This window comes from Rutilus rutilus (genome assembly GCF_951802725.1).
Source record: "Rutilus rutilus genome assembly, chromosome: 24".
NCBI lineage: Eukaryota > Metazoa > Chordata > Actinopteri > Cypriniformes > Leuciscidae > Rutilus > Rutilus rutilus.
Window position 1 is genome coordinate 7,595,285 of NC_140228.1, and position 21,899 is coordinate 7,617,183.

The 21,899-nt window shown below is 36.8% G+C and overlaps 3 protein-coding genes across 6 annotated transcripts in view; 2 read left to right on the forward strand and 1 right to left on the reverse strand.

Annotated features, from left to right (window-relative positions):
- Positions 1 to 684: 684 nt before the first annotated feature.
- itprid1 (ITPR interacting domain containing 1) lies at positions 685 to 16,995 on the forward strand. 2 transcript variants are annotated; one of them, XM_084398486.1, is made up of 18 exons: positions 685 to 833; positions 921 to 1,004; positions 2,270 to 2,437; positions 2,656 to 2,704; positions 2,902 to 2,939; positions 4,820 to 4,876; positions 8,646 to 8,694; positions 9,548 to 9,622; positions 9,724 to 9,926; positions 10,830 to 11,296; positions 11,373 to 11,433; positions 11,881 to 12,005; positions 12,729 to 13,652; positions 15,712 to 15,839; positions 15,935 to 16,046; positions 16,266 to 16,547; positions 16,636 to 16,687; positions 16,875 to 16,995. In XM_084398486.1, exons 3-17 carry the CDS (start codon positions 2,320 to 2,322, stop codon positions 16,681 to 16,683), a joined length of 2,736 nt encoding a protein of 911 aa, XP_084254612.1. In that variant the 5' UTR covers positions 685 to 833; positions 921 to 1,004; positions 2,270 to 2,319; the 3' UTR covers positions 16,684 to 16,687; positions 16,875 to 16,995. The 2 variants fall into 2 exon arrangements, with proteins under 2 accessions (XP_084254612.1, XP_084254613.1); XM_084398487.1 differs by having other exon boundaries at positions 693 to 833; positions 921 to 1,010.
- A 1,580-nt stretch (positions 16,996 to 18,575) lies between these two features.
- On the forward strand, positions 18,576 to 20,160 carry ppp1r17 (protein phosphatase 1 regulatory subunit 17). The gene is made up of 4 exons (XM_084398507.1): positions 18,576 to 18,622; positions 19,529 to 19,613; positions 19,788 to 19,910; positions 20,006 to 20,160. Exons 2-4 carry the CDS (start codon positions 19,544 to 19,546, stop codon positions 20,074 to 20,076), a joined length of 264 nt encoding a protein of 87 aa, XP_084254633.1. The 5' UTR covers positions 18,576 to 18,622; positions 19,529 to 19,543; the 3' UTR covers positions 20,077 to 20,160.
- pde1ca (phosphodiesterase 1C, calmodulin-dependent a) overlaps positions 20,137 to 21,899 on the reverse strand; it is a 53,377-nt gene continuing 51,614 nt past the window's right edge. For 2 of the 3 annotated variants that reach the window (XM_084398490.1, XM_084398491.1), the window contains one exon: positions 21,156 to 21,675. In XM_084398490.1, coding sequence (XP_084254616.1) covers positions 21,512 to 21,675 — 164 coding nt within the window. In that variant the 3' untranslated portion in view covers positions 21,156 to 21,511. Of the gene's footprint in view, positions 20,193 to 21,155; positions 21,676 to 21,899 lie in introns of those variants that run through there. The other variant, XR_014626109.1, reaches the window with a different exon arrangement.

The following is a 21,899-nucleotide window of genomic DNA, read 5'->3' on the forward strand; positions in this document are numbered from 1 at the left end:
AACATTCAAATAAACAGTGTTCTGCCACATACATAATGCAGCCCAATCTGTGCCAGTCACCTACCTAGTTGTTTATGAATAGTTTACTGGTCCATAGTGTGCCCAGAATATTAATTCACACAGAGAAGTGATCTAGTTTCCACCTTTTATCCTGGGGAAAAACTGCCGCACATTTTTATAGCTTAATTATGAGTGGTAGCATTCATTATTGAGAATGGAGGAATGGTTTTCCTATTTCTGACCTTTAGTGACATCTAGTGATTCACATACAGAACTGCAGTCAAGTCAAGTTGGTATAACATATAGCCTACCATAGACAACATTTAATAAAAGGGAAGTCTGAAGGGCGACGCTTAATAATGCAAAACGCTAATAAATACAATATATAATAACAATAATAAATATCATAGGCTACAGTGAAATTCGCGCATTTTAAGTGTGAATTATGTGTCTAAATTTGTACATGAACACAACATAGGCTACAAAGAACAATAAACAGAACGCACAATATATACATTTACACTTTAAATTCTAGCCTAACCTTTAAAATACCTAAATATGTATAATTAATCTCTCTTATAGCCTATGTGGAATTTGTATGCAAACTCCTCCTCACACATTTACAGGTAAGAGTTCCTGTATTTATCAGTTCTGTGAAATTGCACAAACTTCCTTTGAACGAACAGGTTAGGCAACAAATATCATGTTTCTGCATGCAGCAGCGCTCAAAAGCTGAAGCTCGATTCCTCTTTCAGTCTTACATTTGTGAATAATCATCTGGATTAAAGCAGAGCTCGACGACCGCGCGTTCACACATCGGCTTTGTGCTTCAGGTTGTTTTTCCTTGTACTTTATTTGCATACGCGTTCTGCTTTTTCCTCTTGATGTGGACTAAATTAGAACCGTGTTTCTGTTTTTAGCTCGGGTTGATATAGTGATAAGACCCATTAAAGCAGGCGTGCTGTGGCAGCTGCTCAGTTTGGGTCTCCTCCGTTGAAGCGCAGGTGAGGGTGAGTGTGTGTGTGTGTGTCACATCTTTATATTTTGCTAACTTAACAGTCTTTGCTGATCATATGACTGTTTAAAAATCGATATTAGTTACAACATAGGAACTAATTTTCACACGTTTCGTGGTTTCACGAAATCGTGTTTGTGTTTATTTATTAGAATTTGTCTTACATTTTTGTTATGAACATCATGGATTGCGCTGTTTTCATTATACGTTATGTAAAACGCAAGGTTGGTAGACATGTTTTGTGTGGGAAGAATTCAACGGTTTGCTTGCGGGGCTTTTTGTTTGACTTTTGACAGCATATTTATGACTATAATTATTGGGGTGCCCAGTCCTGTTCCTCGAGATCAGCCTTCCATTCAATTTCATCTCCAACCCTAATCAAACACACCTGAACCAGCTAAATACGATCTTCAGGAACAGCATTGGGCATCGGTCTTGTATATAAATATAACATAAATGATTAATATTAATATATACCTATATCATCTTTTTAACCATCATTACACAAAGTTTGGGTAAAACAATTAAGTGTTTATTATACATAATGTCACCATTTAGTAAATATTAAATAAGACTCTTGTATTATTTGGATTTTACCCCCGGTTTCACAGATAAGGCTGGCAAGTCCTGGACTAAAATGCATGTTTGAGCGGTTTTAACTGAAATAACTTACACTGACATATCTTAAAATATATCAGTGCCATTGTTTTGTCTCAAGAATCAATATGCACACCAGTAATATTTAGTTTCTAAGGAATGTTAATAAAAGCTACTTAAATGTCCTAATTAAACTAAGGCCTAATCCTGGATTAATTTAAACCCTGTCTGTGAAACCGGGTGCACATTTTGCAATGTTAGTTCCGGCACATAAGGCCCAACAACAAGGAAGCTTTAAATGACAAAAATCCTTTTGCTTAACAGATACTGAATAACTGATCATGTATTCACCTCAAACAAAACTGAATCATAGTCACAAGTCTTCGGTCTTCAAATATAAGTGATGGTTTCAGGGATTCTCATTAGCTAAACCTGCAACCTTGTTAGATCAAATTACATAAAATTGGATATGCTTTGATTGCGCAATGGCCTTGTGGATTAGGAACGTTTTGCAGTGCACAGAAACGAACAGGTGTTTAGGAAAGTCCTATATACAGGTAATTAAAATAATGTAGCATGAATGAATAATATTGAAACCATGACACCATTTTTCCCTGACTCTCATCTTGGAGTTAAACGTATTTGTTTCTTATGAAGATGAGGTGTCTGCTCACTACCGTGGTTGTTTTTTGAATGGAGTGGACCTCATGACCACAGCGATGTCTACCAGTAAATCTGCAGCCAGAAGAGCTATTCTCCAGACCTCACGGGTTAGATGGAAGACGGATCAATGTGAGATCGTTCCGATTATCAATTCTGACACAAGTAAGATGTTTGCTTGTTAGATGTTAGTTTTTGTCAGTGTTGTTAAAATCGCATTTCCATGGATCACTCATGCATCTTCACTGAAAATGCAAAGCAGCGCAGTGAACGCCCATGTAACCCTGGAGCTCTGTAATTCAGTGGATCATCCAGAACTCAGAGATACTTTTGTTTTCTGTTTCTGGAGCAAGGTGAATGTTTCTCCTCTTTGTTTTGAACAGGGAAGTGTGATGAAGACAGCGTAGAGCGCTGGCTCACGACAATCTCAGAGTAAGAGCCGAATCTCACAAGTGTTTATTTCTCCTTCATTGTGGCTTTATTTTTGGGATAAATCCTCTCTCAAAGGGTTTCAGCTGTGCCATTGTGCGATCTGTTGATGTCATTTGAATTTCTTCCCACATTATATTCTTTAAAGCGTTTCCTCCTAGTGATGTGGTTACTAATACAGCTCGACTTCCTTGTTTAAGGGACGGTACGAGACCAGAGGTTGTCCTGGAGACGGAAGGTAAGATCTCTCACACACACACACACACACACATAAATATATATATATATATATATATATATATATATATATATATATATACAGTACTGTGCAAAAGTCTTAGGCATGTTAATATCCCCACCCCCCCGTCCCCCCCAAAAAATGGTTTTAAGTCAGTTATTTATATCTTTTGCTGTAGTGTGTCAGTAGTAAATATCAGTTTACATTTCCAAACATCCTTAATTGTAATAATCCAGTGAGATTTGTGTATGCACAAGGAGTCCGACAACAGCAAGTATGACCTGATATCACCATCATCGAGTCCGTCTGTGATTACATGAAGAATCAGAAAAAACTGAGACAGACTAAATCCAGAAGAACTGCGGGAACGTCTCCGAGATGCTTGAAGAAACCTTCCTGCAAACCTACAGTACTGTGAGAAGTACTGGCACTTGTGTTAAAATGCTGTAAAGTGAGAGTGCTTTCAAAAATAAAATCACAAAATGAATTTATTTATGATTTAATTTCTATTAACTAATTCAAATCAATATATGGTGTAACGACCCTTTGCGTTTAAAACGGCTTTTGTCCAGCTACACTTGCGCATAGTTTTTCAGGTAGCTTTACAGGAAGGTTTCTTAAAGCATCTTGGAGACGTTCCCGCAGTTCTTCTGGATTTAGTCTGTCTCAGTTTTTTCTGATTATTACAATTAATGGCAAAACGAATGTTTGGAAATGTAAACTGATATTTCATATTAACATGCCTAAGACTTTTGCACAGTATATATTTAATTTTCTGAGATTGCCATTGTGTTATGTAGTTATTTTACATTATATATGAATATACATTATACTTATTATAATATAATATATTTTAAAGTAATAACAAGAATATAATCTATAATAAAATTATTATATTATTTATTTTAGGGCTGTCAAAAGATTAATCGCGATTAATCGCATCCAAAATAAAAGTTTGTGTTTACATAATATATGTGTGTGTACTGTGTATAATTATTTTGTATATATCAATACACACACATGCTTGTATATATTTAAGAAAAACGTGTAATTTATATATAAAAAAATTATATTTATATATAATATAAATTATATATAAATATATACAGTATATGTATGCAAATATTTCTTAAATATATATATACATGCATGTGTGTGTATTGATATATACAAAATAATTATACACAGTACACACACATATATTATGTAAACACAAACTTTTATTTTGGATGCGATTAATCGCGATTAATCTTTTGACAGCCCTAATTTATTTATTATTATTGTATTATTAATATTATTAAAAAAAACAAGGAACTAGTATTGATACTAGTACTAGTACTGCAAGTATTGATGGTGTGCGGGAGTTCCTCGTTTTTTTTTCTTTTTCTTTTTTTCCCACGCACCTTTCACCTGCAGGTGTGCGATGGTGATTGCCAATTGATTATTAATATTCTAAAAATATCATATCACTGAGTGATAATTCAGATAATAATGAATGTGTTGATTATGTTGAGAAAAGATTTGAGTAAATCCAGTTGGGTCTCACAAAAGTAACTGTAGTCTGATTACGTAGTGATCTGTAGTCTGATAGTTGCTGTCTATTTCAATTTAGTAGACTGTTTGATAAATGTGTCAGATGCTCAAAGTACAGAACGATCTTGTGAAAGCCCGTTTAACCCAGGAGCTCTAAACGTTCTGTTCCGCAGGATATATCATTAAAAAACTGATATGATTCACAATGATTCAATTAGTCACTTATCTGTAATGGCTGACAGTGTGCTGGATTATACCATTATAATAGGTTTAGCAGGTGACTTCTTTTTTTAACTTTTGTAAGCTCTGTAAATACTTTATCGTAAAACACATTGCATTGCTTTCAGTGAAGACTATAAGGAGAAATGCGAGCGGAGAAGATGATCTGGCACTGGGAGTTGAAGGTAAGCATTCCCTGTTTTGTGTTGCTCGGATCAGTTAAACTAAATACTCGGCTGAAACGAGACACATGCGCGATATGAATGAGTGACACTGTTTGGCGTCAAGGTTTGAGTTATTCTTAATAAAAATATGGAGCATACAATGGCATATGGGTTTGTGCGTCTGTTTCTTTGAATACATTGAACTATTCAGAAGGCCTGTGCTAACCCTGGATTTTAAACATGGCAAACCTTTCCATACTTTCAAACACAAACACTGGCAAAGAGTGAGACAATCCAGTGCCTGCTGTCTTCTGCTTCAGGAAACTTCATCTGCTACTGCATTGTTTCCAGTTACACAGAAAAGATAAGGAGTAGATAAAGCAGAGAAAGACGTGATCTTTACTTTAACGTGATTTACGCAAGTACGACATGTTCGTGGATCAACCTCCATATAGGTCTGTGAAGAAAACCGCCCTATCAGATCAACGAATCCTATCAGATTTTAGAGTTAGCTTTTAAGTTCCCTTGATTTTCAAAGTTGGTTATGGTTATAGATACACTGGCTTAGATCAAGATAGTAATGCAGGAAAGATAACCCAAGATGTCGTGTTTTTGTTAACTTGTTATTCTGATACTATACTATACTTTCACAAAGTAATTCATCTTAGTGCAGCTTTCCTATATTTTTTATTTTAAGAGACGATAAATACACCAGGTGAGTTAGATGTATGTTTTTAGTTTAAATAAGCCTACATGAAAATCGTATTTCGTAATTCAGTACTAGTCACTCTTTTCCCAGCATGCACTGGGGCATGAATAGTCAAGGTTGCATTGTTTGACTGTTTGCCGTTTTCATTTATGCAGTTTGTTAATTTTGTTACATTTAGCAACTTGATGTCATGTGACAATCAGGACTTGTTTGTTGCTGTACCTATAATGATCAGTTAGTTGATTGTTACCTTTGTTTTGTTTTACCAAGTCTTGAGTTCTGCAGGCATTGAAACATTTTAAGAGTGTGTTTTTTATGTCTCATGAGTTTTCATGTGATGGGTATTCACATCTCAATAGTTTAAGACCACAATCACTTTGCTCTTAATGACATGCACATAGAGAAAACAAGATAATACATACATAATAAAAAAAAAGGGATAATTTTGAACTCCTTTTAAGTTGAAACAACTTAACTGTTACGTAATCTACATATTAATAATAATAATTGTTAATTTTACATCACAGCAACTTGACATTAAGTTTAGTCAAGACATTTAGATTAAAGCTGCAGTCCGTAACTTTTTTGGGTTAAAGATGATCCAAAATAATTTTTTGAGCAAGTGCATAACCAGCCAGTGTTCAAAACTATCTGCTTGCCTGAGCTCGATTCAAAACGGTAAGATTGTAATAATGTTTTTAATACCAGTGGTACTGGTGGGTTTCCACGGGAAGTCATTACGTCACATCTGTACACATAAAGGAGGAGTCTCGGCTAGTAGGCTATGAGTGTGAGGATGTTGGAGGTGGAGATTTATAGGCTTTTCTCACAGCACTTGATATAATTAAACTTATCAATTTGATCATGGCGGATCCAGAAAGGTTCAAACGACAATCACCAGTGACAACTGCGATTCACCCGTTGTAAAATGCAAAAGACTTCCGACTTCGGAGTGGCTACAGAAAAAAAGAGACTGCAACCGGCCTATGCGAAAACAAGGATAAACATCGGAAGGGCATTAAATGTAGTCACGCAATGCTGATGTTGTTAGCATTAACAATTTGAGAACAAAATTATAATTTGCACGTGATATAATAAGCGATCGTTAGATGTAATCAGCGCGATTTACTGCAATGCTTTTTTTCCCCCTTAGTTGGTCAGAACAAAAGTGGATGTACTTGTTCAGATGACATTTTCCGGTGAAAATTCTTATGTTGGTCACACTTCCAAAAAGTGGAATCTGTGATTGCGAACGACAGTATCCACACCGGCGCGGTGACTGACAGCCGCACATTCTCCTCAAAACATTGGATTCATCCGCGCTGTGCCATGCCGAGCCGAGGCACAACCCATGTAAAGTTGATAATTCCGCGAATAACTGCAATTGCATATTTCTAACAGAGATGGCGACAAAGAGACAAAAACTACGGACTGCAGCTTTAAGTCGATTAATTCTACTTAAAAAAGCCATGCACACTATTGCCTTTATTTTATAAGCGCTATACAAACACTGATGTTAATGCAAGTACATGTCCTACTATACGCTAAGCTTTCCCATGCATGTTCCTCGTGTCCTCTTAGCACACACACAATGAGGTGTTAGGAACATTTGAAGAGGTTAACCTTGAGCTGACCTTTCACTTCAGACACCAGACTGTTACAGAAATCTCTTTTATGAAGTTAAGCTCTGACATGTTCTGACATACTGTAAATCGCAGATAAGATTCTAGAGGTATTTTTCCCTAGTACTGAGAAATACTTTTTCCAAAGATAAGTTTAGAATCTTTGTCCACTCACATGGAAATGTATCTTTAGCTCAAATAGGACAAAAATCTATGCTAAAAATCTTCCTCATGCAGCAATTTAAGAACAAGTGCAGAATACTAGTCATATAAATAGTCAAATACATCCAGTGACATTAGCATGCAATAAATTGCAATCCCAAATGCATTTGTTTGCTTGCCAGACATTCCTCTTATCTGTTAACATTTCTGAATGTTCATAATCACGTCGACCACTTATAGTTGTTTTCTTTCCGCTCAGTGTGCTGTCTCTCTTCAGGGTTCTGTCTTTCTTCTTAGAGTGATGTTTTCTGTCCTGGGTTCTGTCTTCTTTTTCAGGGTCACTTTGTAGGGAGACTCTTGTCTGTTGTTGTTTGTCTCTCTTTTTTTTCCTAGGAAAAGTTGGCTGCCTCCTATGAATTATATGAATTTCTTGTTCATGTTCATTCAGTTGCGCTGTCAGACACTCCCTTTCTAGTGACTGAGGTGCTTTGGTTTCATAACACAGATTCAATGAAAGGTACAGGATGGAATGGACTGTTTCTCTCCGGAATCAGCAGGGATTAAACAAAGATGCTGGTTTAGGAAAATAAGTTGGGCACTTTGGATCCGGGTCCACGACAATAAATTGCAATCCCAAATGCATTTGTTTGCTTGCTTGCCAGACATTCCTCATATCTGTTAACATTTCTGAATGTTCATATTCACGTCGACCACCTATAGTTGTTTTCTTTCCGCTCAGTGTGCTGTCTCTCTTCAGGGTTCTGTCTTTCTTCTTAGAGTGATGTTTTCTGTCCTGGGTTCTGTCTTCCTTTTCATGGTCACTTTGTAGGGAGTGTCTTGACTCTTGTCTGTTGTTGTTTGTCTCTTCTTTTTTTTCCTAAGAAAAGTTGGTTGCCTCCTATGAATTATATAAATTTCTTGTTCATGTTCAGTTGCGCTGTCAGACACTCCCTTTCTAGTGACTGAGGTGCTTTGGTTTCATAACACAGTTTCAATGAAAGGTACAGGACGGAATGGACTGTTTCTCTCCGGAATCAGCAGTGATTAAACAAAGATGCTGCTTTAGGAAAATAAGTTGGGCACTTTGGATCCAGGTCCTCTTTTAAGAAGACATTGGTGTGACCTTGACAACATGCTGAAGTCTTCTGTACAGTTGTTTATGAGAAGACAGGACATTCAAAACAACAATGAAGAATATTGACCTAATATAGCTACTGAACAGCAGTCTGGAGGGGTTTAATTGAAAACGCAGATGTTTTCCATCTTTAAATGAACTCTGTTTCTGTGTTTGATGCAGCATCTTTATATGGCAAACGCTCTCTCAGGAATGTTCAAGATATTTTGAGGTAAGAACACATTTAATATTCACTGTGTTTTATTGAGCACTTTCCATTTGTAACTTGAATAACTTTGACTTGACAAAACTTGGATCTGAAAATCTTATACTATTTTGTTTAAATAAAAACTATCAAAACTAAATACAAATGTTTTCTCGCAATTTTACAGTAGGAAAAATGGATTATCATTTTGGGATTTGCTAAAGATGACATTTAAGAGTATTTTTAAATTATTCATGTTTCAAACATTAACTTTAAGTGAGTGTTAGATAACAGCAAAGGTAATAAAACATAATAATATAATAAATGCATAATTTTAAATATTCATTATGGTACTGATATAATGTGTATTCCTAGTTATAAGTTTTGTCTTATTAATTTCAGAACATTTAGAACTCTTCCTATTTTGTAACAGCACTGTCACCTATCCACTGTTTATTATATAGATATATACATTGTATATCGGTGTTACACCAATGTGTGGGAAATTGCCTGAAGTGGTACATTTGCTATATGAATATGTACTATGTACATGTGTTTATATATATACTATATATCAGGCAAAGTACTTTTTAAAGTGTGCATATGTGCGTGATGTAGGCTTGTTCAGGCACCTGCCAGAAACCTAAGTCATATTTCCCATGCAAATGCTGATTTGTTGGCATGCCACCACATGGGTTGCTGGGCTGGTTTGCATGAGGTGGAATGTCACTGATGGGGCAATGAGGCAGGAGAAAAACTATTCCAACCGGAAATGGGTGAGACGGAGGAAAGCATGAAGAAGGATATGGATGTGTAGGAAGGGCTGGTCAGCAGTGTTTGGTTTCATTACTTGATGTTTGCTGATGTCATCCACTCACAGGTCATCTCTAGATTCTCCTGGTCTGTCCAGGTGGAACAGTTTTGCATCGACTGTCTCGATACCATCCGATGTCAGGTCAGAACTCCTCAACCTCCTTCCCCACCTGTCATTCACTTTAAGATTTTGGTTTATTGATATTCATACTAATGTTGTTGTTGTTGTTGTTGTTTTTGTAGTATAATGGACGTGTTGAACGTACTAAAAGATGACCCTGAAGAATTGTTGCTAGATTTGGGTTTTGGCACTGAGGAGCCCGACATCACTGGGAGAATCCCGGCCCGATTCCTCAATTACGAGTCCAGCGCTCGTGGCATTAGCTATCAGCTCTTTCTGGAAGCCCAGCAGAACCGAATGGATGTTGAAAATCCGGATGTCAGGAGTAAGCAAGCTTCCTCAAGTTCACACAAAAATGGAATAATGAGTTATTTACTCAACCTCATATTGTTCCCAACCTCATATTGTTCCCAACCCATATGACTTTCTTCCGTGGAATTCTGAATAGGAATTTCCATGTAATTTCTTAATAATATCCAGGCCATTTGTTGTGTATAATGAAAGTGAATGAAGATTGAGCTCCAAAATGAAAATAAAAACGCATCACAAAAGTAGCTACAGTATATGACTTGTTTTCGCTATATAGTCAAAGTCTTCTGAAGTCATACATTAGTTTTGTTTGAGAAACAAGCCTTAAAAGACTTGGGTTATAGTGCACAAGCTGGACCACTTTTTAAATGATGCTTTTTCATACTTTTTGAAGCTTGAAATCTCCAGTTCTAATTGTAAAATTGTAAAATGTCTCTCTTTTTTTTGTGTTCCATAGAAGAAATAAAGTCTTACATATTTTTTGGAATGAATTAACCTTTTAAATATCTGTTCTTCATATCCACACTCTCAAAAATAAAGGTTGAATAAGAACCTTTAACATCCATGGAACTTTTTCAATGTACAAATGGTTCTTTTTTACTGTTAAACGGTTTTTAGTATTATGAAATGTTCTACAAAGAAAACAAATGGTTATTTTAAGAACTGTTAACTGAAAGGTTCTTTGGGAAACCAAAATGGTTCTTCTTTGGCCTCACTGCAAAACCCCCCTTTGAAACCTTTATTTTTAAGAATTCATAGGTATTTAGGAAGTTGAAAGTGGTTTAAATTTGTGAAATGGCAAAACTAAAAGTGCCGGTCATTTCCTGTGTAGCTGCAATATGTTGAAAGTCTGAGAAGCAGAGTTTTATCTAAGTCAAGAATCTTGAAGCTCTCTATCTCTCTTCCTTCCGGCGTTCAGGTAGGTTCAGACAGCTCGAGGTTCTTCAACAGGTCACGACGACGTTCTCCTCTCTGGTTGGTGCACAGGATGCGGACACATCTACAACTTCCCAGATGTCTGCAGAGGCCCGGGAGAGGAGAAAACGCATGACCATGATTCTGCGTAGAGCCTCCAAAAAGAGCCTCGGACAAGCCCAAACGTCACAGGACCAGCGCACCATCCCTTCCGTGACCTCCTCAGCCCCATCCGGCCCAGAATCCACTGGCACACCAAAAGCAGATAAAAGGAACCCTTCAAAACGCACAAGGATGTCGGACAATAATCTCTTCCCTCTACAAGAGGAGCAGAGTGTTAATTCGGAGGCAGCTGAGCCGGTTCTAAACAGCCCGACAGCAAGAGGAACATCAGATCTTCAGAAACTCGACTTTGTCACTTCAACTGAGGGAAGTCTGCAACAACCTATTGAATCTTTCGAGCTGGAAGAGGTATTAAGTCTGCAGTGATATCCTCTGTATGTACTTACACATTGTTCCTTTTCTAATGTTGATGGCTGTTTTCCAGATCCAGAGTTTTGATGAAGGAAGCATTCCTGGGAGCTGCAATGGCCCACTGGATCCTGGAGGTGCATGTCTTTTTTTCTTTTTTACCCTAAAACTGCATAGTAACATGCTCACAACCACTTAGAACACCTTAGCAACCACATAGCGACCACCCTGAAATTGTAGTAGCGAGTTTTGTACAGGCTAACACCTGTACTACTTGCATACACAAACATAGTTTCATTTGAGATGTTCCTTTTACTTCTTGAAAAGCGAACGTTTTTAAAGCCACTGTGGGTTCAAATAATTTACATGGAACCATTTCCATTTCTGATATTAGGCAAATGACTCATGAGATTGCTCAGTCATTTTCATGCGTGTAGTAGGTTACATGCTGGACAGTTGATGTAATGTTCACCTCAGTTCTGTGGAAAAATTATCTTGTTTATTTAGTCTGATCAAGAGGCTTTAGTGTCCTTCTGAACGCTTGTGATACGTGGCACATGCTAATGGCTCTTGGTTCCGTGTAGGTGAACGAATAGGGTCTTACGTGATGAGAACAAACAGCTGTCAGTCTGACAGCAGTGGCTTCCTAGAGGAGCCCTTCATACCTGCGCTGTCCCAGCAGAACAACCCTGGACCAGAGCTTATGAAGGTAAGACATGTTTCAGCTCGCTCTTTCTTTACATACTGCTGAGGGTTCAAGCATCTGTATTAATGGTGGTGCCATCGAGTAGTTTTTATCTGCCATTGTGTTGCCCTCCACCAAGGACAGCAAGCCAATATGTTTATTTACTACTCCGTTCAAAGATTACATGAACATATGAACGTTACTGTATTTTTAGTCAAGTAAATTAAGCCTTGGCAAGCGTATAAGAGACTTATTTTAAAACTTTTAAATGGTAGTGTAATTCCATTTCGTATTGCTAGTGGTGCATAAATGATTTGCAGCAGCTTTACCCAGTAAAGGTAGATGTAACTAATGTGTGGAAGTCATTTTTATTGGTCACATTGATCTATAAATGCAATATGATACTATTGTTTGAGGTACCTTGGTAAATACCCTGGTAAATGGATATGATAATCACTCCTTGGTACTTATACTCCCATCCATATTTTAAAAAGGTCACAATTTACTGTATCATGAGTGGCCTACCAATATTGGCTGAAACCGTGCTGAGTTTTCTGACAAGAGAGCGTTTATGAAACCTGTTTGGAAACAATATCTGTAGCTGTTGTATTCATTATTGTTGCTGTATTTTTGGTGTTGCTACTGAAGCAGTAATCACGAATTGGCCCTTTAAGGATATTTACCACATGCTTGGGTGTGTTCATGAATATTTGTTTGATTTCCTGTGATCTTTCTGCTTTTTTGCAGATGCTGAATGCAATATCACAAGATAGCACAGAAGGACAACAGAAGAGATCAGAACAGCGAGAGGCGGAGGATCCCTCCACATATGAACGGAACTTTGAAATGCAGTCGAACCAAAAACACTCCCCTACGACACACTCTGGAAAAACGGCAGACTCTGGAAATATATTTGACTCCGAGTCGGGAGAATTGAAGAAAATAATGACTGAAAAAGAATACTCTTTGTCATCAGATATTAGTAAAGTTAGCAATAATGATGTTTACACTCTAGCATACTTTGTTCAAATGGATCCTGTTGGTTATCAGACTGAAATTCGTAACGGACCGCAAGGATCAGAAAGTCCAGGCCGACGCGTTAATAGGGAAGGCATGTCCCTGTTTGAGGAACTGAAATCTGCTGAGACAAACTCACACTTGTGTCCTACTGATCTGAGGACAGATGTTATGGAAAACGAGGTGGACAGCGTTACAAATCATCTCGAAGTAGGCGAGCGAGATCCGGATTTCCTGATGCAGGAATATCCGGCCTCTACCCAGAGCAAAACCGTGACCTCTGACGATACTTCTGGACACAATTCCCCCACTGCGCTTAAACTCAGGAGAGAATCTTTCTCCAGGAGGTCCCGGTCTGACGGGGTCACGGATAATGACTCGGGAACAGCACAGACACCCACAACACACACGCCGTTCACATCCGTGGACACATCTACTCCTCACTTGTGGAACTCTGTGGAATATTCTGGCGATCTTGGAGGTTTGCGCACGCGGTCGATATCTCTGGACACGGGACTGTCGTATGAGGAGGAGGATCACAAACTGCAGGGAGCATTGTGGGCAGGGACACAGCGATGTTTCCACTGCGGGTCTCAAATCAACTATGACACCAGCTGGGCAAAACCTCAACCTGAGCTGTCCTCCAGTCTGCCTGTAAGTAGAAGTTGCTCAACAAATAATCAGTATCCTACACTATGCCAGACAGGTTTGAGGAAAATTCCCATTATGCTGTATATTGTACATTTTAAATGATTAGGAATGCCCAATATATAGGTAGCAAATTGATTATTTTATTTATTTATTAGCATATCAGTATTGGTAAGTATTGAATATTTAATTTTATAAAACGGATAGTTCCAGTCCTTGATTCTGATTGGTTGAGCCGCGTTCGAAGCCGTTGTAAATTACTCAACAAACACACACCTGTGACCGCATTACATTAGTATTACTGCGCAACTGCCGTTTGTGATTCTTCGTTGCTGCATGTGTTGCTTAGCAACCTCTTTGGAACTACATTGCTTGGCGGAGGAATAAATGTGTTTATAACGTTATATTTTTTGTTGCTGGCGTTTATTTTATGAATAAAATAAATATTAAAATGAATATTTTTATGGAGTAACCGTTTTATAAAAGCAATAAGCCCTGCGAAGCCGTGTTTTATAGTGGATTTAGAACAGCTATGGGGCGTTGTTAGTTAGGCACGACGCGGAGCGGAGTACAAGCTCATTTTCCCTATTTTTATCATCTAACACTGGCTTAAATTAATCTTTTAAAACATATATATTTATTTATAACACTTTTAAATGGATTCTTTAGCAACAAGAATGTCCAGTTTTCATACTTTACATTAAAAGATGTGATGCCTAAATTTAATTGTAACATTTATAACTGTTTAATTTATTTACACAAAATTTTATGAATAGTTTGCATTTTAATACCATTCATTTATTGATTATCAGCCATAACGTACTGTAAATCATTATTGTCCTTTCGTTATCGGACATAATTTTGTTCTTGGTGTGTCCTAATGCATCAATGGTCTCATTCATGAAAATCATTCTTTGTTCATTAGAGATTGACTGAAATTATTATTTATTTATTTTTGAACCGATACCGATACCAATTATGTGAATGTTTATGTGCCCGATAACCGATATGCAGAACCAATATTTATTTACTGTTACACTTCTGTACAACACCACTGAACTGAACAAATCGTCAATATCACTCCCTCCTTGCATACACAACAAAACAACTCCTATTTATACACCAATAAATAGAGCGGTCTGAAAGAGTGCAAAAAAAATAATAAAGTGCACTGTTACTAAAGTGTCTTTTTCAAAATAAAAGCTTTAATGAGTTTAACAAACAGGTAAGCTAAATGAAGCATAAAATGTAGCGTTCGCAATACGTAGGCAGTTTACAAATATAGTTCTGCGTAACCATTTTTGTAATATGTTGTTACACATAAATTTGTTGTGCTGTTTCATGAATGAGGCCCATTGTCTTTAAATGTGGTTTCACCAAGCTCATCCTGATTGATGTTGGAGGAGCTCCTCATTTATTTATTTATTATATTTATTTAATTATTTCATTCTTTACCACTCTGAGTTTCCTCTGATTTTAAGAACAAATTAAGATTAAACGTTTCTATTTTGGGAAAAACTCTTCTACCCCTTAAACATCTGAGATTAAAAGCTTTGTGCTCAGCTCATGTTTAATGAGGTTCATTTGAATTTGTATAGTTCATTTGCATGTGTAATGGAAAACAGTAGCGAACACTGACCACTTCAGAATCTTCACAGCATTTAAGTGCACACACACGAAAACGTTTTACGCACATCCTCGCTTACACTAATTAAAAAAAATATATATTTTCCTTTCTCATTTTAAATTAAAGATTTTAAAGTTTTAGTAATTTTAGTCTATATAATGTCCATATAATTTTTTATTAATTAATTTTTTTCTTGGTTTTAACTTTAATAACCTTGGTTGACCAGTTGGACTACCAGATTATGGTACTAATGTCAACATGGTAGACCACCATGATCACATTTAACACTGGTGGATCGCTTTGGTTAAGATGTGCTGAACATGTTCTAACCCGCTTTCAGCAATAAACCAGCTGTTCTGCTTCCTTTAAAGACCACATTTTTCCTGGTTATGGAATGCATCTCTCCCACCAACAATTTCCTTCTCTTTCACTTTCCAGTACTCTCTGGATGAGCTTGAAGACATGGTGAAATGTTTGAGGAAGTTCCGAACAGTTCTGACGGAAATTGAAACAAGACTAGAAGAGGAACAAGCATCCGTGCTCGGATCTCTGTCAGACTCCCACAGGTGAACTTTATAACATCGGAGAGATATCCATAGTGACAGTAGTGTTCCTCAATAGGATGGACTTTGCAGTGTTTAAAACTGAATTTGTGTTTTAGGGAGGAAGTGGAAGACGTTTTGAGGCTACGAGCAGCTGTCAAACAGGAAGCTGGGACGCTTGAAGAGCAGCTGTCCGATCTGGTGCATCACTATGATGGTAGCATCAAAATGGTATTTAATCTACTCACATACGCTAAATATATGGTTTATGGGAAATAAACTAGGGCTTGGGGCAAAAATGCCACAGAAATTGACAAAAATGTTCCAAATATTTCAATATAGAGCAAAACTCTTTCACTTTGTTACCAACCAACAACCTTCAGCAGTGAAATGTATTGAATGGACAACAGAACAGCATTTGTTTTTATCCCTGTACTGTTATGCTTATAGAAGCTGAATCGGCTCATGGATGAACAGACACAGCTGTGCACCCAACTGCGAATTACACCCTCTAATACACCCCATTCAGAACCCACCTCGACCAGGAGTGTGGCTATTCAATGCTGCCTGCTGCCCGTGACGTCCAGTCCACAGAGATGTGTCCATCATCACTGCACCTGTCATGGGAATCAGGGAGCAGCATGTCGAGATCCACACCGGTTCCCTCGTCAAACCCAGTGGGAGGCCAATTGCAAACCAGACAGGCTGGACTTAGTAGCTTTTATTAAAAGTGTAAGATATCTTATACCCTCATCGGAATAATTGGATCTGACAGTGGTTCAAATTCTAGTGTTGTTAACTGTGAACTTTTATCTTTCAGCTGAAAAATTCATTACAACATTCAATCAACAGTAACTCACTGGAATAAGAAGGTTTGCATTTTTTTTTCAGTTCAGTTTCTGTTGACTTTTTCATGAGAAATTGTTAATGTCTATATCTGATAAAATGCACCTAAAAGACAAAATATTTGATGGGATCTGAAGCTAATTTGATTTTTTGTTTTAAATGCAGACAAAATACAAAATGGATAATTCTGATCTTTCCTTTGTTTTGTTGTAGTAATTCAGCCAATGCAGTGATGAAGACCTGAAGATCCTTATCAATTTTTTGCAAGTCACTTATAAAGTGAAGTGCTGACTCTTGAGTTCAGAACTAATAAAGAATCATGTATATAAATCAATATCATGTGTCCAGATGAGTTTATATGTGCACGCACATCTCTTATGTAGCACGAGCCTCCTCCCAGTAGCCCTACGCTCTCTTTCCCTCTCCTTCCTTATCTCTTGTCTGTAATAAACCACTTCACTTCATTGTGGTGCTGCACTGACCGTATAAGGAAACTGCTCCTGAAGAACCAGAGCTTCCATTCTCCTCCAGTGGACGACACAGTGCTGGTTCTCCTGTCTGACTGGACGGTGATCTGATGGTTCCTGAGACGCTTTCCGAGAGTTATGGCCCGATCTCAGGAAACAGTGTCTCAGGAAACAAAATTTCAGTACTTTTAAAAATATCTATAAATAAAGATTTAAGACTCAAAATAAATCATATTTTCCCAATGGGGAATCATCATAGACAGTGGCAGAGTCAGTCCATATTATTAAAGTGCATTAATATTTATAATAGTGGTCTACAGTATTGCTTTGTCAGTAGCCAGTTTATATAGTATTGGTACTTAGGCTAACTATAGTTTAAAAGTTAAATTTATAAGCTGGCTACTAACCAATACCATTTCAAGGCCGTTACAGTAGGTTTGGCATTCATTGAATTAACAATTGACTAAATAGTACTGTGGCGTAACAAATCACACATTAGTCATAACAGTCGTCTTATCAAAACGTAAAACTAACTTACTTTTTGCTTACAAAATATTCACTGTTCTGCCCTGCAACAGAGCTAACTTAAACTGGCTTGAACAGTTAGCTACTAGCTATACGAAACTTAGCATACCTGTTTGTAACATTATCAAAAACGCGTCGTTGTTCCTCAAATATATCAGAAATGTAAAAGATTCCTTCAAAATCGTTGTACTACACAGTAAATTAGGGTAAATTTGTCAAATTAAGTTTCAGAATTTAAACATTTCGTGAGAATGAGCCATGTTTAACGGCTCTTTCATCGCTTAGGGATCATGTGTAAAGTGCCACACTGTATCCTTATTTAGATAGACCAAGTTTTTACTTTTACATTTATATTCTTGGCAGACGCTCCCTTGACTTATGTGTCGTTGGCATGTCGTGTTTAAACTGGATAGAGAAGTGCATTCAAAATCAACAAAACCACTTCACACACACTCTCCATACACACTCCACACGGGAGGAGGAAACACCATTCACATCAGAGGACAATAGAAAGACATCAAAGCCTGTCAGCAAACAATATGTCCACATTGTTTTCCATTATTATTCATTTTCTCTTGTTCACGCTCTCCATTGTGCTCGTAATGAGAGCGTGGATGCGTCGCAAATTGCAGAAATGGTTTATTGTTATCTGAAACATTATTATTTATGAAGTAGGATGATTTGATCAAAAGCAAATCTTTTAGTGGGAATCACTGCATTGATAACATTCTGTCTAACACAATCCATCTTAACCAGCCTCACCTCCAACATGTTTAAATCACTCCAGAAAGTGTTGAAGTAGTTTCATTTACCTCCATGACGTGCGCTCGTGGAAGCTGGGATGACTGACACATGACAAGGGCCCCTGTCACCATGACAACAGGCTCTACTGGAGGCCCCTCCTCCTAAAGTACATAACCCCTGTCTCTGATCTGGCCTGCACTTGCTCCATCTCTCTGCTGCACGGAGGTAAGGCCCTCTCCCTTTCTTTTAATACACTTCTTTAGTTTTTTTCTGAATCTACATACATTTCAAAATATTTTAGCAATACGTTATATTACACTTACAGTAAATAAGTAAAATGTTTACACTGTTTAATCAGTGTCTTTAGACTGTTCAAAGAGTATCAGAGAGTGTATGTGTGTTTATATATATATATATATATATATATATATATATATATATATATATATATATATATATATATATATATACATATATATATATATATATATATACATATATACATATATGCAATACTTTTAAAATATACTTTATTATTTATATAATGTACATCCCATACATATATGGCTATTTATGATGTGTTATGATTTAATTTTAGATACACACATCAAATCAAAATCAAATGAAGCAAATCCTACTTATTTTAATATAGGCTACTTTAGATATTTTGATTGTTTTATACATATGAATGTGAATTGCATTTGAATAAATACAATATTAATATTCATCAGTGTTCAAAATGCCTTAAATTAAAAGTAGAAAGTGGAAAACCTGTTTTCCATTTCTGTCGATGTTATTTTTAATTGCTGATTGAGCCTGAAATGCAAATATTGCAATTTATTTTTGTCATCATGTATAGTTGGAGAAAGTACTTACTTTCTTTGAAAAATGAATGTTAACATATAATGAGTGATGAATATGTTTATTCATACAGTACATTCAGAACCCAAACACCAATAACATGATCATCATTTTGTGAAGCGAGAAGCTGCTTTTGTTGAATCGGTTTGCTACCATTCCCAGGTCCAATAAATATGCTTTCCAGTAAATATGACAGAGCCTTTGTCATGTACATGAGTGTGTGTGTGTGTGTGTGTGTTGAACACGAGCTGTTATCTGATACCTGAACAGACTGCTGTGGGGAGCATGTCCACTGACTGTGTGAGGTCACTCTCAGACAAAGCCGAACACACACTCACCATGCACGAACATCTCTGTAAGTACCGCATTTGTGCATGTATATCTGCTATTTTTTAAGGAAAAGAAATACATAATGACATTGGAAGGGTCAAAATTGAGGTCAACAGCATCCAGATGGCAGATGGCAACTGTCTGACTGATACATACAAACCAGTGATTGTGAACCTGTTTCTGAAACGCTCTCCTGCAGATGGGAACGCTGAAATGGACAATCAGAAGCACGGCTCCGAGGAACATCAGCAGGACAAACTGGGACAGAAGAAACCGCGCAGGAAAGACACTCCCGTCCTCAACAGCCCTCCACTCATACCAGGCAAGACTTCTCGCTGTCATCTTTTCACCCTCACGCCCTCTCCATCCACCTCTCGCTGTCTCTTTGTCTCAGTTCCTTGCGTTTGTCTTTCGCAGGCGTGAGATTGATGAAGACAGAGGCTCGAATGATTCATCAGGAGGATGAGGAGAAGGAGATGAAGAAGTAGATGTGTGTTCAAAACATTCGGTTGTTTGTGTTGTTTTCAATCGTTGACTGAGCCTTCATTAAATGTAGGTTTTGCAGATATGTGCAGAGTTGTCATGTCGTCATTTCAGTGCTATGCTGTAGAAACACAACTCAGAGTGAAGGAAACACCCATTTAATTACAACATTGCAGCAAACATATTGGAATAGTGTGAATTTGGTCATCATTCATTTGCAGAAACAATGTCTGTAGAACCAGCAGAACTAATTACATTTATTCTGAAAGCGATGATCAATATAGTGTGTAACATGGTACATACAGGTGTGTTAGTATAAGATAATGTTTGTACAGCAGGTTACAGTACAGTAACTAGGTAAATCTCAAGAAACCTGTCCATAACATGTTCAGGTCATATTTCACCCCCAAATCAAAAAGCAAGGTTGGGGGCTGGGAAAGAAATTATATTTTGCAATTAAGCAGGTTTTGCTCCCTAACTCTCATTATTGTAATACAAACAAGGAAAAATATTCATACATCATGTTAGTATTTGTTGTGCCTTTAATTAATGTTGATTTAAATAAATAAAAATAATTGTATCAACATTGTATCTATATATTGCTGTTTTTGCAGCTTTGACTTGCCATAAGTACTCCACCAGGGTTTAAAATAAATTATTGAATATATATCTATACATATATATATATACATATATATATATACACACACACACATAAATAAATAAATATATATACAGTATATATATATATATATATATATATATACACACAGCAAGTGCTGGGCAACGATTAATCGCATCCAAAATAAAAGTTTGTGTTTACATAATATGTGTGTGTACTGTGTATAATTATTTTGTATATATAAATACACACACATGCATGTATATATTTAAGAAAAATGTATTATTTATATATCAAATATTTATATATCATATAAATTATATATATATATATATACAGTATATACATGCAAATATTTTTTAAATATATACATGCATATGTGTGTATTTATATATACAAAATAATTATACACAGTACACACACATATATTATCTAAACACAAACTTTTATTTTGGATGCGATTAATCGTTGCCCAGCGGCCAGCGCTAAATATATTATATATTGAATATAATTATATATATAAAAAAAAATAAAAAAAAGTATATATATATATATTTAAAGAACATCTATTTAAAAAACATCTATACACTACAGTAATAAGAATCTTTGGGGAAACTGCTTAATTGTTTATAACTAATGTCACAATGCAAACAATCTTGTTGTATTGCCTTTATGCTAAATATATATATATCTTTTTTGGGGGGGGGTTTAACTGAAATAACATCACATAACTACAACATCACTGCAGAACAGACCTATTGCTGTGTGTAAAGCTGCCTGAAGTGTGTGCAGTGCAATCGGTGGGGTCATGGTCAGGGTCACCTCCCCCGTCTCAGAGAGATGCTCTGGAGATGTCTGGCCTTGCTACGGGGGTCTGCTGGTTTGCAGTCCTCTTTCTGCGGGCGGGAGGGCAAGTAGGACTTGGCACAGTAACTGGGTTTTTTACTGTATCTGACCAGGTGGTATTTACGGCGGGTCGTAGCTGCAAAAAAAAAACAGAGAAGAATCTTTACGAGGAGGTTGAACTATTCGTTTCTGTACATTTAAAAACAAAGGTCAAATATACCAAAAATAAAGACTCAAACTCATCATCTGAGCCCTTTGAGTAAAGATTTATTGTCACAAAAGTGCAATTAAGGAGCATTGAAACAAGCATGATCACATGACCACACCTGCCTAATGATTTGATATTTTTCTTTTTGAAAT